This window comes from Bos indicus x Bos taurus, chromosome 6, assembly GCF_003369695.1.
Source record: "Bos indicus x Bos taurus breed Angus x Brahman F1 hybrid chromosome 6, Bos_hybrid_MaternalHap_v2.0, whole genome shotgun sequence".
NCBI lineage: Eukaryota > Metazoa > Chordata > Mammalia > Artiodactyla > Bovidae > Bos > Bos indicus x Bos taurus.
Window position 1 is genome coordinate 60,535,329 of NC_040081.1, and position 15,003 is coordinate 60,550,331.

The window sequence follows — 15,003 nt, forward strand, 5'->3', positions numbered from 1 at the left end:
GCTGTGACCTTGACTTATCATGGCCAAACCGCCAAAGTAATATCCTTATCAGGAAGAACAGATATTTTTAAAGTTTTGAATAAGAAAAAACTTCAAAGAAATGGTCTATTTAAGATTAGCTGAGCTAAGCAAAGTTACACATGGAAAGGAAATTCAGACCTAACAGATTTTTCCCATTCCTGGAATGCCACCAGTTATTTAAAGTCTCTTGAAATATCTTGAAAAAGAATCATTGAGCTTCTTGATTGAAAAAGAAAAAAAAAAAAATTATTCTCTGCTTTTCTTTTCCAGCAAGTAACCGGCAGAAGTTTTGGTGATAAAGATTTTCGGACAGGATTAGAAAATGGAATCCTTCTCTGCGAGTAAGTACAGCCTATATTCAGTTGGTTTTATTCAAGAAAAATCATTATTGCTGTTCAGTTTATCTGCAAAACTTCTATAGGTTTGAATACATTCACAGTTTGAATCTGGAAAAAAAAATCACTTAAGTGGGTTGCTGCTGCTGCTGCTGCTAAGTCACTTCAGTTGTGTCTGACTCTGTGCGACCCCATAGATGGCAGCTCACCAGGCTCCCCCGTCCCTGGGATTCTCCAGGCAAGAACACTGGAGTGGGTTGCCATTTCCTTCTCCAATGCATGAAAGTGAAAAGTGAAAGTGAAGTCACTCAGTCGTGTCCGACTCTTAGTGACCCCATGAACTGCAGCCCACCAGGTTCCTCCGTCCATGGGATTTTCCAGGCAAGAGTACTGGAGTGGAGTGCCATTGCCTTCTTAGGCAGTAAATATAACATATTGGTGTAATAGGGAGTGGTGGGGACTATGACAATTTCAGACTAGATAAAGGAGTATCTGACAGCTGCTCCTCAGCTCCAACCAACTTCTACAGTGTAGCAATTTGGGCCTAAGTGATTGGAAGGATGTAGACCAAATTGTGGTAACAGTAGCAGCTTTTCTCCTCCTTATTCCCTCCAAACAAGAACAGTTTGTGCCAAATAAAGGCAGTGCTTCTATTTACTGACAATCTCTTGAAACTTGCCAGGTGATGTTCCTCTGTAGACCTACTTCCCTGAGGTATTTTGACTATATTTAATTCATGCTGTTGACAAAATAACTGTGGTGTTCAGTTTTTATGCTTTGCATTTGGGCTTTGTTATAGAGTGCTCTTGTGATGATGTAGTCAAGAACTTTCTGTGTAGTGATTCTAAACATGAAATTAACTGTAGCCTTAATACTTAGAGATGGATGAACATAAATATCAAATCAAGATTTCAGAGTTTTGAATTGATTTAATAGGTTCTGTGATTAGGATATTTATTTTTATTTTATTGAGTTGAAATGTATATGCATGAAATGCAGAACTCCTAAATATACAACCTTATGGGTTTTGGGAACAGTGTACATGTACATGCATGTAACCTACACCCTGATCAAAATATAGATCAGAAAGCTCTCTCATGTCTCTTCCCAGTCAATCTCAACTACCTGTGCCGCTAAGTCACCTCAGTCGTGTCCAACTCTGTGAGACCCCATAGACGGCAGCCCACCAGGCTCCCCTGTCCCTAGAATTCTCTAGGCAAGAACACTGGAATGGGTTGCCATTTCCTTCTCCAATGCGTGAAAGTGAAAAGTGAAAGTGAAGTCGCTCAGTTGTATCCGACTCTTATCGACCCCATGGACTGCAGCCCACCAGGCTCCTCCATCCATGGGATTTTCCAGGCAAGAGTACTGGAGTGGGGTGCCAAAAGCACTGTTCTGATTTCTATCACCATATTATCTATCTTGCCTTCTCTTGAACTTTATGTAAATAGAATCACACAGAATGCAGTCTTTTCTTGGTGACTTGGAGAATATTGTTTGAGACCCAGTGATACAGTTAACAGAGCAGGGGTGTTGGAGCCTGAGAATTAAAGATTCAAGTCCTTTCTTCACACCTTAAATTATTTAATCTCCTTGCGTCTCATTTGCTTCTCTTTAAAAGGGTAGTAAAAAGTTTACAGCTCTTGCATGTTTCATAAGCTTTTTGTAAATTTCAACAGGATAATGTAGATAAAGTGCTTTAAAAAATTACATTTACTATACAAATGTAGATTTATTATGCAGTAGGTTTCAACACAGTTCACATCGGTGTTGATATTTCCTGCCTTCCACTGCTCTTCTTTCTTCGAAGAATAATTTATATCCTCTGATTGCTGTTTCTATACCTTCCTTCCTGTGGAGTCTCTTCCCTCTTCTCACACTTTACTTGCATTACCACGTGTTTTTCTCTTTATAAAGTCTAAATCAGAGCTCATCCGTTAAGTAAACCACAATTAGTTCAGCATCTCACAGAGACAAGCTCAAACAGGCTCCAAACACTTCCCTTGTGTTCTAGCACCTGCTTCTCCAATGAGTCTAGGCTTGACCCTCTCCTGATGTTAACAGATTCACCAGAATCCAGTCTAATTTATGTGCATCATGCTCTCTGAAGTCTGTTGAAGTGGGTCTTTGGAACCAGCTTTTGTTTGCCTAACATCAGCTCCAAAGATTCCTACAGGCATCCACCTCTCCACCATGTGAGGGAGTCTGTCATGGAGTGATGTCTCTTGCCTGCCTTTGGATTAGCTGGGCTCACCTGAAGACAAGACTCTGGACCCAGAGACATCTGCATGCGTGGACTTTGTTTCTTACCTGGATGAAGATGTTGAGTTAGATGTTGGAGTCGCATGTGTGGAGTGGCACCAACCATTGACCCATTACAAACACATTAATGAATGTTAGGGTTGTTTAGAGGTGGAGAGGTGGAGACTATATCTGAGCCATGGTTGGGAAATAGTATAGTTAGACAGCATAGAGGCACAGATTATGGCCAGGAACATCTTTAAATAAATAAAGGGTTTTGAGTGCTGACAGCCTATGGGGTGAGCTGAGGGAAATGGCTAACATGGAGAATGTGGACAAATGTTTCTCTCTGGGTAGGTAGGATGAAAACCCAAGACAAGCGAGTTATTGTCTAACTTCTCTGACCACAGGGGATTAGACCCACTGGTAGATTTGAAGGAGTCTGACGATTAGGGTCAGGCTTCCCCATGGGACTCCATCTGGCAGCTCTGGAGCAGAGTGTGTGATTGTGGAATGAACTGCAGTAGCGGTCTAAAAACCATGAGTGCAGCCCCAGCCAGAGCCTTGGAGAGAAAGCTGAGGCAGTAGCCAGACACACAGGATGCAGACAAAGTTCTAAGTGCAGGGCCTACGGACCAACGAGAGACAGAAGTAGGACTCAGGGCTGGATGTCCTAACCGTTGGTAACAATGGAGGAAGAAGGCCCCCCTCTCCTTGTTGGTCGGGGGTGGGGGCATGGTTAGGTATGATCTGAATAGAAGTGTTGGGCTGCTGCAGACTGAGATTAGCAAGTGTATTTTTCTGGGACTTGTATGCAGAGACCAGTCTGGCAAGGAGGGGGACTTGCCCCGTTCCAGGCATGGAGCTGGTTGATGGTAGGGCTTGAAAGTCAGGGGGCTCAGTTTAGAGAGTCTCAGGAAAGTGAGGGTTCTCAGATAATAGATCTATACAGCCTGTCTTTGGAGAGTAGATGAGGATACCCATGACTGTGCCACTCTCTAGAACCAGAGAGAGTTCTGGGGATGCTGGTGATTAAGCAGTTCTACTTACCACTACCACCCAGGTAGCAACCCTTGAAAATATGAGAACCTGCTGTAATTTCAAATTTTGAAAACCAGCAGTTCAGCTCTTCTAAGGTGGACTGGCTTCAAATCTTTTAACATAGAGAGACACCATGCTCTCTGTTCACTAAAAATTTCGTGGGTGGTTTGTGAGTCTGAAAAATTAAACCTCACAGTTCTTCTCAAATGGAAAGGTGTCTTCGGGGCCTGGGTCTGGTTTTCCTCTTGCCAGCCTGGTTCTAGATTTACCTGTGGCCCGCAAGAACTACTATGATACCCAGTTTACAGAGCAGGTAGCTGAGGCACAGTGGACTAAATCACTAGGCTAAGATTTCACCCTAGAGGAGAGCATGGCAACCCACTCTAGTATCCTTTTCTGGGAAATCCCATGGACAGAGGAGCCTGGCAGACGACAGTTCATGGGGTTGCAAAGAGTCAGACACGACTAAGCGACTAAGCACGGCACACGGTTATACCAGATGAGAAAGATTTAAATTCAGAAGTCTCATTCCTTTGCTTTTGTTCTTAATCACTGTCCCGTGTCTAGAGCTGGGATTTTAATGAGAGAGAAAAGCAAGAGGTTGGGGGCGGAGCGGGGGGGATGGAATTGGTGCCAGAAAACCCAGAATATGGGGAGAGGGCATTACAGAGGATGCCTGGCGGGTCTCAGCTGAACAGAAGAAGAAGGACTGTTTGGGGTTAGTAGTCTTGGAAACATGTAAGCATCAAGGGCCTGGTGGTCCCTCTTAAGAAGTCCAGTCCAGTGAAAAGGAGGACATGAGAGAGCTGAGGCTGTGGTCAGTGGACAGTGTAGTGAAGTCAAAGTCACTTTGTCATGTCCAGTTCTTTGCAACCCCATGGACTGTACAGTCCATGAAATTCTCCATGCCAGAAAACTCAAGTGGGTAGCCTTTCCCTTCTCAGGGATCAAACCCAGGTCTCCCACATTGCAAGTGGATTCTTTACCAGCTGAGCCACAAGGGAAGCCCAAGAATACTGGAGCAGGTAGCCTATCCCTTCTCCAGGGGATCTTCCAGACCTAGGAATCGAATCGGGGTCTCCTGTACTGCAGGCATATCCTGAAGACCACAGAGATGGGAGAGGGAAAAGACTGGCACCTACAGGCAACATATAAGATGGAAATTGAGTAGCTTCAGAATCACCCCAGGAGCTCTTTTACTCTGCCTGTGAAATGCAATACACTTGCGTTTGCATATGTATCCCCAGATATAGTATCCTTATGCATAAATGTATAACTTACAGTAAAAGCAAGAATAAAATAAAGTGCAGGTGCCAAATAGAATTATAGTACTGTAGATGTATTTTTGCTCTAACTTTCTCTGTTGTTTTTGCCAAGTGTGTCGTTGAAGTTTGGAGGTTAAATACTCCAATGATGTGAGCTCTCCCCGGAGCGTTATATAAAAGGCCTAGGGTCAAAGTGTGACAAAGCCGCAAACGTGTGACAAGTGTCATGCTGTTAGAAATGTTAAATGAATACCACATTGTATCCTTGGGGACTTCAGAGATTTTAAAAGGAAAGCTACAAAGACCATTCCCTGAGGAAGCTGCTCCCAGTACAGAACCACTCTTGACTGCCATCTAGTTCCCTGCATGCAGCTCAGACGTATTATGAAATATTCCAGAAAGGAATGGTTCTGACTTGTTTTCCTGAGACTTTATTGTTAAATAGAACTGGGAAGATTCCCCTGGAGAAGGGAATGGCTACCCACTCCAGTATTCTTGCCTAGAGAATTCCATGGACAGAGGAGCCTGGTGGGTTATATAGTTCGTGGGGTTGCGGAGCCGAACATGACTGAACAGCTAACACTGTGGAATTCCATCTATATCAGGAGTTGGCAAATTCTGGCCCTTGGCCTGTTTTTGTGCAGGCCTTCCTGCTTGCTAAGAATGGTTTTTACATTTTGAAAGAGTTGTAAATAAAAGACAAATCAAAACAAAGCAAGAGTTTGTGTGGAGCTCACAGAGCCTAAAATGTTTCCTACCTGGTCCTTTACAGAAAGTTTGTCAGCCTGTGAGGACTGTGGACTTAATTTTGGTTGTGAATTGCTTACCCTCATAAAGTTGAGTTTTCAGTGCAAAGTGCTATTTGTGTAAATCAAATGCCTTTTCAAAGAAGGGTTTTTCAGGAGTTTCTTTATAAGTTCCCCCAACAACTTGTTATTTTGAAATTTTTTTAACTTATGGAAAAGTTAGAAGAATAACATAATGATTATCCATATGCCCTACAACTATATGCAAATAGTTCAGGGAGCAAGAGGCATATACAGAAAGAGCTAAAGCTAGCACAGCAAAATGATGATAATAATGGCATGCAGTTGCAGGGTGTGTTTCTTCTCTCTTCTCTGTGGTTTGCTTTCTCATCCTCACCTCACACTTTTCTTTCTTTTTAGTTACTATCCAAAGATAGATATTCAACAAAAGCCAGTTCATATCTTTTTATGGGGAGCATGGTGAAAAGTGAATGGATTTGGGAACTCCTAGGCTGAATCCTGTGAAACTGTTGTATCCGTAGACCACAATCAGGCAGATAATGTAATTTCATTTGCTTCAACCTAGTGGATGGTCCAGATCCTAGATTCACCCCCTGTGTGTGCTTAGGCAAGTTAGCTCACCTCCCTGAACCCCAGTTTCCTTATCTATAAAAACAGCCATGCTACTGCTGCTGCTGCTAAGTCGCTTCAGTTGTGTCCGACTCTGTGTGACCCCAGAGACGGCAGCCCACCAGGCTTCCCCGTCCCTGGGATTCTCCAGGCAAGAACACTGGAGTGGGTTGCCATTTCCTTCTCCAATGCATGAAAGTGAAAAGTGAAAGTGAAGTCACTCAGTCGTGTCTGACTCTTAGCGACCCCATGGACTGCAGCCTACCAGGCTCCTCCATCCATGGGATTTTCCAGGCAAGAGTACTGGAGTGGGGTGCCATTGCCTTCTCCGAAAACAGCCATAATTGTACCTAATTCATTGAGTTTTTCAGAGAAGTAAATGATTTGATAATGGATATAAAACTCTTTCGTGCTTGAAACATAGCAGGCACTTAAGTGTTAGCTTTTCTCCTCTCATCCATGAAATGGGGGAAATTCCTATCTCATCAGATCCCTGAGAGATTCCAGTGAGAGAATGCATGAAGCGCTCGGCAGTGTCTGGCCTGGGCTGGCACTCTGAATCACTCGCCGTTTCCATTATTATTGTTGGAAATAGGCCCAAAGTCAATTATAAATATGACATAGCCAATGCAACTCTGTGTCACTGTGCACACATCAGCTCTCTCCCTGGGCTGTCAGCAAGCCACAGGAAGGACCAATGGGGGGCCTGCTTTCCTAGTTTCTCTTGCTCAACTTGTGATCAAACCAGGCAAGAACATTTGGGTCCCTTACAAACTTGATCATCTGTGAATAATGAATTTTGGCTGGCAGAGCTCGAGGCCAAGAGCGATTGTTTTGAAAACAGTGGCCTTGACCTCTGTGGTGACGTCATTTCCTCCGGCTCCCTCCAGTCTGTTGTGGTTTCTTCCTCTCGGAAGCTATTCCAGGACCCTCCAGGCAGAGCTGATGGGCTCTTCTCTGGCATCTGTCTACCTGTACAGCCTCCGTGCTAGTCCTTATCACAGTGCTCGACCTCTTTATCCCATGTTTGCTTCCTGTACCAGACTAAAAGCTTCCTGAAGACCTCTTTTATTTATCTTTGGATTTCCCCTTGGACACTGGTTTGGTACATAATACATCTGTTACAAACAGCTGTTGGATAAATTGAGTCCAGTAGTAGGCAATCTAGTCATGATTAGATTAGATCTAATCATCATTAACTTTCTCCCAGTTTTTGCTGTCATCATCAGTATTATCTCCGTTCTCCTCTTCTCTCTTTCCCTCCCCACTCAACTCCTCCCTTGCCTACACACATACACATACAGTTTTATATAAAGAATGAACCCACCCCTGAGGACTTGGAGTTCAAAGGATGGAACTGTCTGTACTCTACCTGTAAGATTCTCCATGTCTTCTTAGGAGTCACGGAGGTAAACTTCTGGGGTTTGTTCTACAGACACATTTTGATGGAATGCAAAGTCCAAGTATGTTGGTCTGCAAATAAGTTACCAGTAAAAAAATGTCTTAGTGGATTTTTGTCTCAGTTCTTATATTGCCAAAATAGTTTTCTGAAGATAAGAAATCTGCTGGCAAATACTTGTTTATATCATAACTGATGAATGAACTACTTATTCTGAGAAGAAGGACTTGTCTTTGATTCTTGTCCTGATTTCAGCATAAACTGTGGGGTGCCAAGAATATGGACTCATATACTAGGACAGTTGGGGAGTTGATGGCGTAGCTTTTCATGGAGACATTTTGTCATATGGAGGACTTACTGGACATCGACTTGTGTTCTGTACAGTCCCACATTAGGCACTGAAGTGCATAAAAAGGATGTATAAGGCTCAATCCATGGTCTTCAAGAGTTTTATAATGTGCTTGGAGATTGACATACACACAAAGCAGTTGTTACTGTGTAAACCAGTATGTGAGTAAATGCACAGGTAACTAAGACTTAATCCACCAGGTTTAATAAGTTAAACAAGGGAAGATGGTTGAGTTTGGGAGATGTTATACCAAGTGCCTTTTACTTAAGATGAGAAAAGGTGAGGGAATGACAAGGGCATACTACACAGGAACAGAAGCAGAGGAAAGGTCTGGGGACAGGAATGAGGATGCTGTGTTTAGCAAATAGTGGAAGTCTGCCTGGAGGGACTTTCTTCATCCAACTAACCTTTTTAAGAACCTGCTTACAGGTGTGGCCAGTTACCATAGAGACTAGTAAACTAAGCCATAACATAATATAACGAGTGCCAAAATGAGCTCCAGAATCTGAACCCTAGTCTCTTGTGTGATGTTAACCTAAGGTTTCCTGGAGGAAGTGACATTTAGGTGGAGTCCTAAATGAAGAGCAGAATTAGCCAGGAAAGAGAGAAGAGAGGTGAAAGTAGGGAGAAGTCATGTTTTAACCCAAGAGAATAACATGTTTGAGATGTTAAGACATCATCTTACCAATGCTTAAGATAGAAGCTCCATGTATCAGAGGAGTTGCAAGAAGTTTGGCGAAAAGGTAGAAAACAGGGAGGATAATGATATGAGAGGAGGGTGGGTGAAGAAAAGTAGGCAGGGTCAAGATTGCACGGGGCCTTTGTAAACTGTAGGAGGAGTTTTGGGGTGTGATTTCCAGAGCAGTGGAAATGAGAGGAATTTAAAAGAGATCAACAGGGAACTTCCCTGGCAGTCCAGGGGTTAAGAATTGCCTTCTAGTGCGATTTGATGGGAACTCAGGTTTGATTCCCTGGTTGGGGAACTAAGATCCCGCATGCTGCCAAGCCACCAAGCCCACATGTTGCAACTACGGAGCCCACACGCTCTGGAACCTGTGCACCACTATTAGAGAGAAGCCCATGGGCCGCAATGAAGACACGATGCAGCCAAAATTAAATAAATAAATATTTTTTAAAGAGAGAGAGATCAACAAGACTTGATAGGGTATAGGGATAGATGAATGAAAGAGAAGACTGAAAAATCACTTAAACATTTCAGTTGTTAATGACAAGCAGGGTGGACCTTTGGTGTGAGCTAGAAGGGGTCCTCCATTTGGTGGGAGAGGCCATAATTTCAGTTTGGGCAGACTGAGTTTGGGGTCCAGACCATCCACTCAGGCAGAGAGTCCTGTAGGCCATCGGGGACAAGGGCAGAACTTAGTGGTTAGGTGATAGATTTAACTGATTTAAATCGGACTTGGCAGCCATTGTTGGACATTAGGGTTAAGCCGTGATATATGACAGTCTCTCTGAGGGAAAGAGCACCTCAAGAAAGAGCAGCAGAGCAAGGTCTCAGTTTGAGGACGCCTCCTCCCTGGTCAGGATGAGAAAAAGAGAAACTCACACAGAGGCTATCAGAGGGACGAGAGGAAACTCACAAGCATGGTGTCATGGAATCCAGAGGAGCTAAGAAGACTTCTAAGGAGCTGAGGTCTCCTGTCTCACTGGTAGAGGGAGGCACTAGAAACTTTGTCAGTTAATGGCCATCTCTGGGAACTGCCAGTCAACTGACCATGATTCCACCTAATGGTCTTAGCTCTTGCTCATGCTTTTGCATCATTTCAACAGGCTATTATTGTTAGTGACCTTATATCTAATATAAACTTCACATGCAGTATTTTCCTCCACTATTTGATAAGGAAATGAGATTAGCTTGACTCAATGGCTTAGCAGTGAAGTGACCACATATCAGACAAAATGCTTTTGAGAGTGAAAGGGGGTGTTAACCAGCTGTGCTGCTGGAACCTGGGACTGTCCTTGGCAAGTACATAGGTACATATGTCTGTATATAATATGTATGTGTATGTACATAGGTGTATGTGTGTGTGCATGGTCACCCCAGTGGTTGGCCATTCCAGACTGGTCTCTTCCAGTGACCATTACCTTGGTCAGTATTCACGAACCCTTCCCTTATTTTATCCTCTCAGTGACTACGGTAGGTAAACAGCCTGGATCAGATTGTCCCACCATCCTTTGCAGATGACAAGATGGAGACCCAGGGTGCTAGAGGACAGTGCGTCTCCCAATCTTTGTCTGGAGCTCTTTCACTAAACCAGATACTCACTCCAATCTCAGCAAATTTGGGTCCTTTTGCCCTAACTGATTTTGACTTTAGCAGACTGGTGAGAATTTGATAGGCCTCCTATGTAGGGTTCTCCCTTGTCTTTCTGCCAAATCACAGTTGGCCTCATTGACTTGGCCTGATTCCAGCCCTTTGGCACCAAGACCCATTAAGCTTTTAGGTTCAAGTAAGGACATTTCAACCCACTCTTTTTGTAAAGATCTCCAGTGAAAAGCAGCTTTTTGTTTGAAGATTGGCTTGGCTTAGGTGGGGACTTAGGCAAGAACTGAGTATCCCTGACAGCCTTCTGTTAGGAAAGATGAAAACAGATGAAGGCCATGGAAGGCGAATTTGTAGGATTCATGATGAGCAAAACAGACTCCCAGTATTGCCTTTCTTTCCTCTTTGAATCCTCACCAAATAAACAGACTTTGGTTTCTATTTAAAAGAGGGGCTCTTTGCACAGTGTGTAGGGGGAAATTCAACTGTTCACATCCAAATTATGCTTTAGCATCAATTACAAGAGTCTACTAGTGGAAGGGGGCACTCTTTGTGTGCATCTGAAATATTCTCAAGTTCATCCATTTTTGCACATAGCTTTTCCATTTAAAAGTATATAATCCTTGTCACAACTTCTTTTCTCTTAATATATAGGGCAAGTATATTTTGTTTTCATGCTTCAGAAAATGTATTTTAAACTTCTTTTAGCATAATTATCATTCTGAAACCACTACCCTCAAAATATGACTTCCTTCACCCTGGGCTTCTCTGGTGGCTCAGTGATAAAGAATCTGCCCGACAATGTAGGAGACATGGGTTTGATCCCTGGGTCGGGAATATACCTTGAAGGAGGAAATGGCAACCTGTTCCAGTATTCTTGCCTGGGAAATCTCATGGACAGAGGAACCTAGTGGGCTACAGTCCATAGGGTCTCAAAAGAGTTGGAAATGATTTAGTGACTAAACAACAATTAATCTGTACCTTGATAAATGTTAAACTTCCATTCATGGAAATCACAGGCTTAATCTCTTTCCTTGTGAACAAATTTATTGCATATTTATTGGAATGATTAATTGGCTTAAAAAAATATATATATGTAGATATATAAAACCAGTAGGTTTAAATATGGGCTGCTTGTGTGGTAGAGGAGAAAACGACCTCTCCCATTGGCTGCCTGTGGGCTTACATGCTGGATTAGGCTTTACTTGCATTTGAGAGGATTTAGTAGCTCCCTAATTGTATTTCCTTAATAATCCATTTTTTGATTGTCTCTACTGGCCTGTCAGGCTGGGTGGGCTGGCCTCCCACAGTGAAGTTTGCAGAATTTCTGCCTGAAGCATGCCATTCTAAATGTTTCCTTTGGTTACCCGCAGAAGAGGACCTTTTCTTAAATAGCCCACCAAGGACCAAATTTATAAATGATTCCTTTGTAAAGTCAACTATACAGAAATGGACTTTCCTCTTTATTTTAAGGAGAAGAAGAAAGAGTGAATGAAAGGACAAATGGGAAGTTAAAGTTAAGGCAATGATTAGCTCCAGTGCCTCCGTTTTCTTCTGTCACTATGAACGCTGCCATGAGGCTGACATTCCGAAGCATGGCTTCATCATGCCCAGTACTTCTTTCTGCGGGGCAGCACGAAATTCAGGTTCCTTTGCCTAAAACCTGGTGTCCTTCACTGTCTGGGGATGGTTTTTCTATTTGGCTAATCTTAATCAGCCCTTTGCACTGGCCATAGAGAATTACCATCATTCCCATGATTCTTTTTGTGCTCCCCTAGCTCCATGCCTTGGCTGCATTTTATTCCAGCCACTTGGGGTACTCACTTGCCTGTCCATGTCTATCTCCTTAATTCCTAAACCCACACAATATGCACTTTTCTGTCCATTAAGATGTCCCCCTGGCTGTGCCCTCAATTCTGTATTCCCTTCTCACTCAGAGTCCGTGGCTATGTTGACAACCATACATCCTGTAGTGGCGATGAAAACTCTGATTTCAAGTGATCTCTTTCTTGTTTCTGGTTTGAAAAGTATTTTGGCTTTGCCTAGAGCAAGTAACTTGTCTTAGACATGGCACTACTCATGAGATTGTATGTGTTAACTTTCTATTAGATTATAAATTCCTTGACATATATAATGTCCCATCTTTCCATATATAATGATGCTGGCACATGGCAAGAATGCAGTAGGTTTTGGGAAAATGGGAAGAGGAGGGATTATTGCAAAAATAGCATTTTAAAATTGTTAACATAGTTATAATTATCCCATGCTGCTGCTGCTGCTAAGTCACTTCAGTCATGTCTGACTCTGTGCAGCCCCATAGACGGCAGCCCACCAGGCTCCCCCATCCCTGGGATTCTCCAGGCAAGAACACTGGAGTGGGTTGCCATTTCCTTCTCCAATGCATGCAAGTGAAAAGTGAAAGTGAAGGTGCTCAGTCGTGTCCGACTCTTCTCAACTCCATGGACTGCAGCCCACCAGGCTCCTCCGTCCATGGGATTTTCCAGGCAAGAGTACTGGAGTGGGGTGCCATTGCCTTCTCCAAACACAAATTGAGGCCTTACCAATGACTGACCCTTATAGTAGAGCTGAAAGTTACAATGAGGAATAACCCTTTGCCTAGTGGGGAGGTTGGACAGATTCTATGATGTGTGATAAATAGATTAATAGCCAGAGAGTGTTGGAACCTAGAGGTGGGAGATACAGTTTCTACTGAGGAAATGATTTGAAGAAGAAGTAACATTTAATCTGGGTTTTGAAGGATGAGTAGGAGTTTGCTGGCCCACAAAGCAGGGTAGCAGAGACCTGTGGGAAAGACATGTCAGACAGAGGGAGCAGCAAGCATGTGAAAATGCTCTGCAATATGAAGGGGTATTGCTTGCCCAAGGGTGAAACTGTGGTCAGAACTTAGAAAGAAATGGGACAGGCTGGAGATGAAAGGTCAGTATCAGGTCCGTGAATAGCAAGAAAAGGACTTTAAACAGCATCCAGTGAGCAGTAGACAGCCAGCACAGTCTCTGTTCAGAGGAACAATGACATTAGGTTGCTTTTTAGGAAATTACATCTGTTGGCAGTAGAGACTTTTAATTACTTTCTGCTGTTCACCAAACACGAATATTTGGGGGAAAATGTCATGCTTCCCAAAGAGAAGCAGAACTACATCCTACACTTGTCTTGCTATGTCCATCCTTAATTTATAACCTTATTATGTACATTTTATGTTCCCGAAGTTCTTTTCTAAGTCATTAATTTAGAACTTGGAACACTGGTTCCAATGGGGGAAAAGTCTTACGTGACCCGTGGCACATCTGAGTTAGTGTCAGTCTCACTGTAGAACCCAGTGTCTGGTCGGGGAGGGTGTCGTCTGGGCTTAACTTGGCACCTGGCATGGGGCATTTGATAACAGCATATGGAATGAATAGGAAATCAATTCAGAATTCTAACTAGCCACATTAGGGGCTGACCTTCCATTTCTAGGATAGCAAAGGACCTTGGCTTTTTGCCATCACCCTCAGGATGGCAAGTGAGAATGGGGACCAGGAGCCTTGGCAAGAGTTAAAGCATAACTAGGACTTGGCGGGGAAGCAGGGCTAGAGGCAGCTGTGCGCACAGCTGCAGTGCAGCCGAGATTGTCCTTGGGTTTCTTACTGCCTTTGCTCTGTTGGCTCCCACCCTTCCTTCCTCCCCACTCCCAGCGTTAGCGACCACTCCCTTGCCATCCTGCCCTCTGAAAGGACTAACATTATCTCATTCCCTCACCTCAGTGCTTTCATCTCTCCCAACTCCCAACCTAGCGTGAGCCACAGGCAGGATGCTTGGGAGGAGATGTGAGCCAATAATTAGTGCATAGATTTCCATCTTTAGGCAGGGTTGGGATCCAAACCTACTTGGTAAGCTGGTTGAGGGTGGAGAGGGGTTGCGGGGGCAGGGAAGAGATGATGGTAGTAACTAACATTGGTGAGGTGCACGCTGTATACCAGGCCTGTGCCAAATGTATTACATGCAGTATTTCACACTCTCATGCCATGACTAATAGGTATTATTGTGCCCATTTTGCAGAGTAGGAGACTGAGACTCTATATTGAATACTTACATAATTTGCCTGTGAGTGAGTGAAGTTGCTCAGTCATGTCTGATTTTTTGTGACCCCATGGACTGTAGCCTGCCAGGCTCCTCCATGCATGGGATTTTCCATGCAAGGATACTGGAGTGGGTTTCCATTTCCTTCACTATGGGTTCTTTCTGACCCAGGGATCAAACCTGGGTCTCCCACACTGCAGGCAGACTCTTTACCATCTGAGCCACCAGGGAAGCCCAAATAACTTGCATAGTGAGTTGCCATTTGAACGTCAGGTCTTTCTGTCTCCGGAGGCTCCTATTACTGTTGGAATTGTATGGGTCTCAATCCTGGAACTCTTGATTTTGAGCTCTTCCTGCTGAAGAAGTGTGGAGAGCAAGGAGCTGGCTGCTTGTCCCACTCAAGCCTGGGTACCAAAGCTTTCAGAGCCATGTTCCAGCACTTTCACATTCCAAGTTTTCTCCCACCCTCCTGACAGTAAACCCAGCAATACCGGGTGTTAGCTGTGCAAAAGAAATACTAATTACAATCATTTATACATAATTACTACATAGCGCAGTGATGATTACACATATCAGTGCCTGTGTTGGAGTAACTTCAGTCTCCCACTTTATTTGGTT

The 15,003-nt window shown here is 43.7% G+C and overlaps 1 protein-coding gene across 13 annotated transcripts in view; it reads left to right on the top strand.

Moving 5' to 3' along the window:
* Positions 1–15,003, top strand: part of LIMCH1 (LIM and calponin homology domains 1) — a 351,768-nt gene that overhangs the window by 142,885 nt on the left and 193,880 nt on the right. For all 13 annotated transcript variants that reach the window (XM_027544363.1, XM_027544364.1, XM_027544365.1 and 10 more), the window contains exon 2: positions 292–362. In XM_027544363.1, the coding sequence (XP_027400164.1) occupies positions 292–362 (71 nt within the window). The remainder of the gene's footprint in view (positions 1–291; positions 363–15,003) is intronic.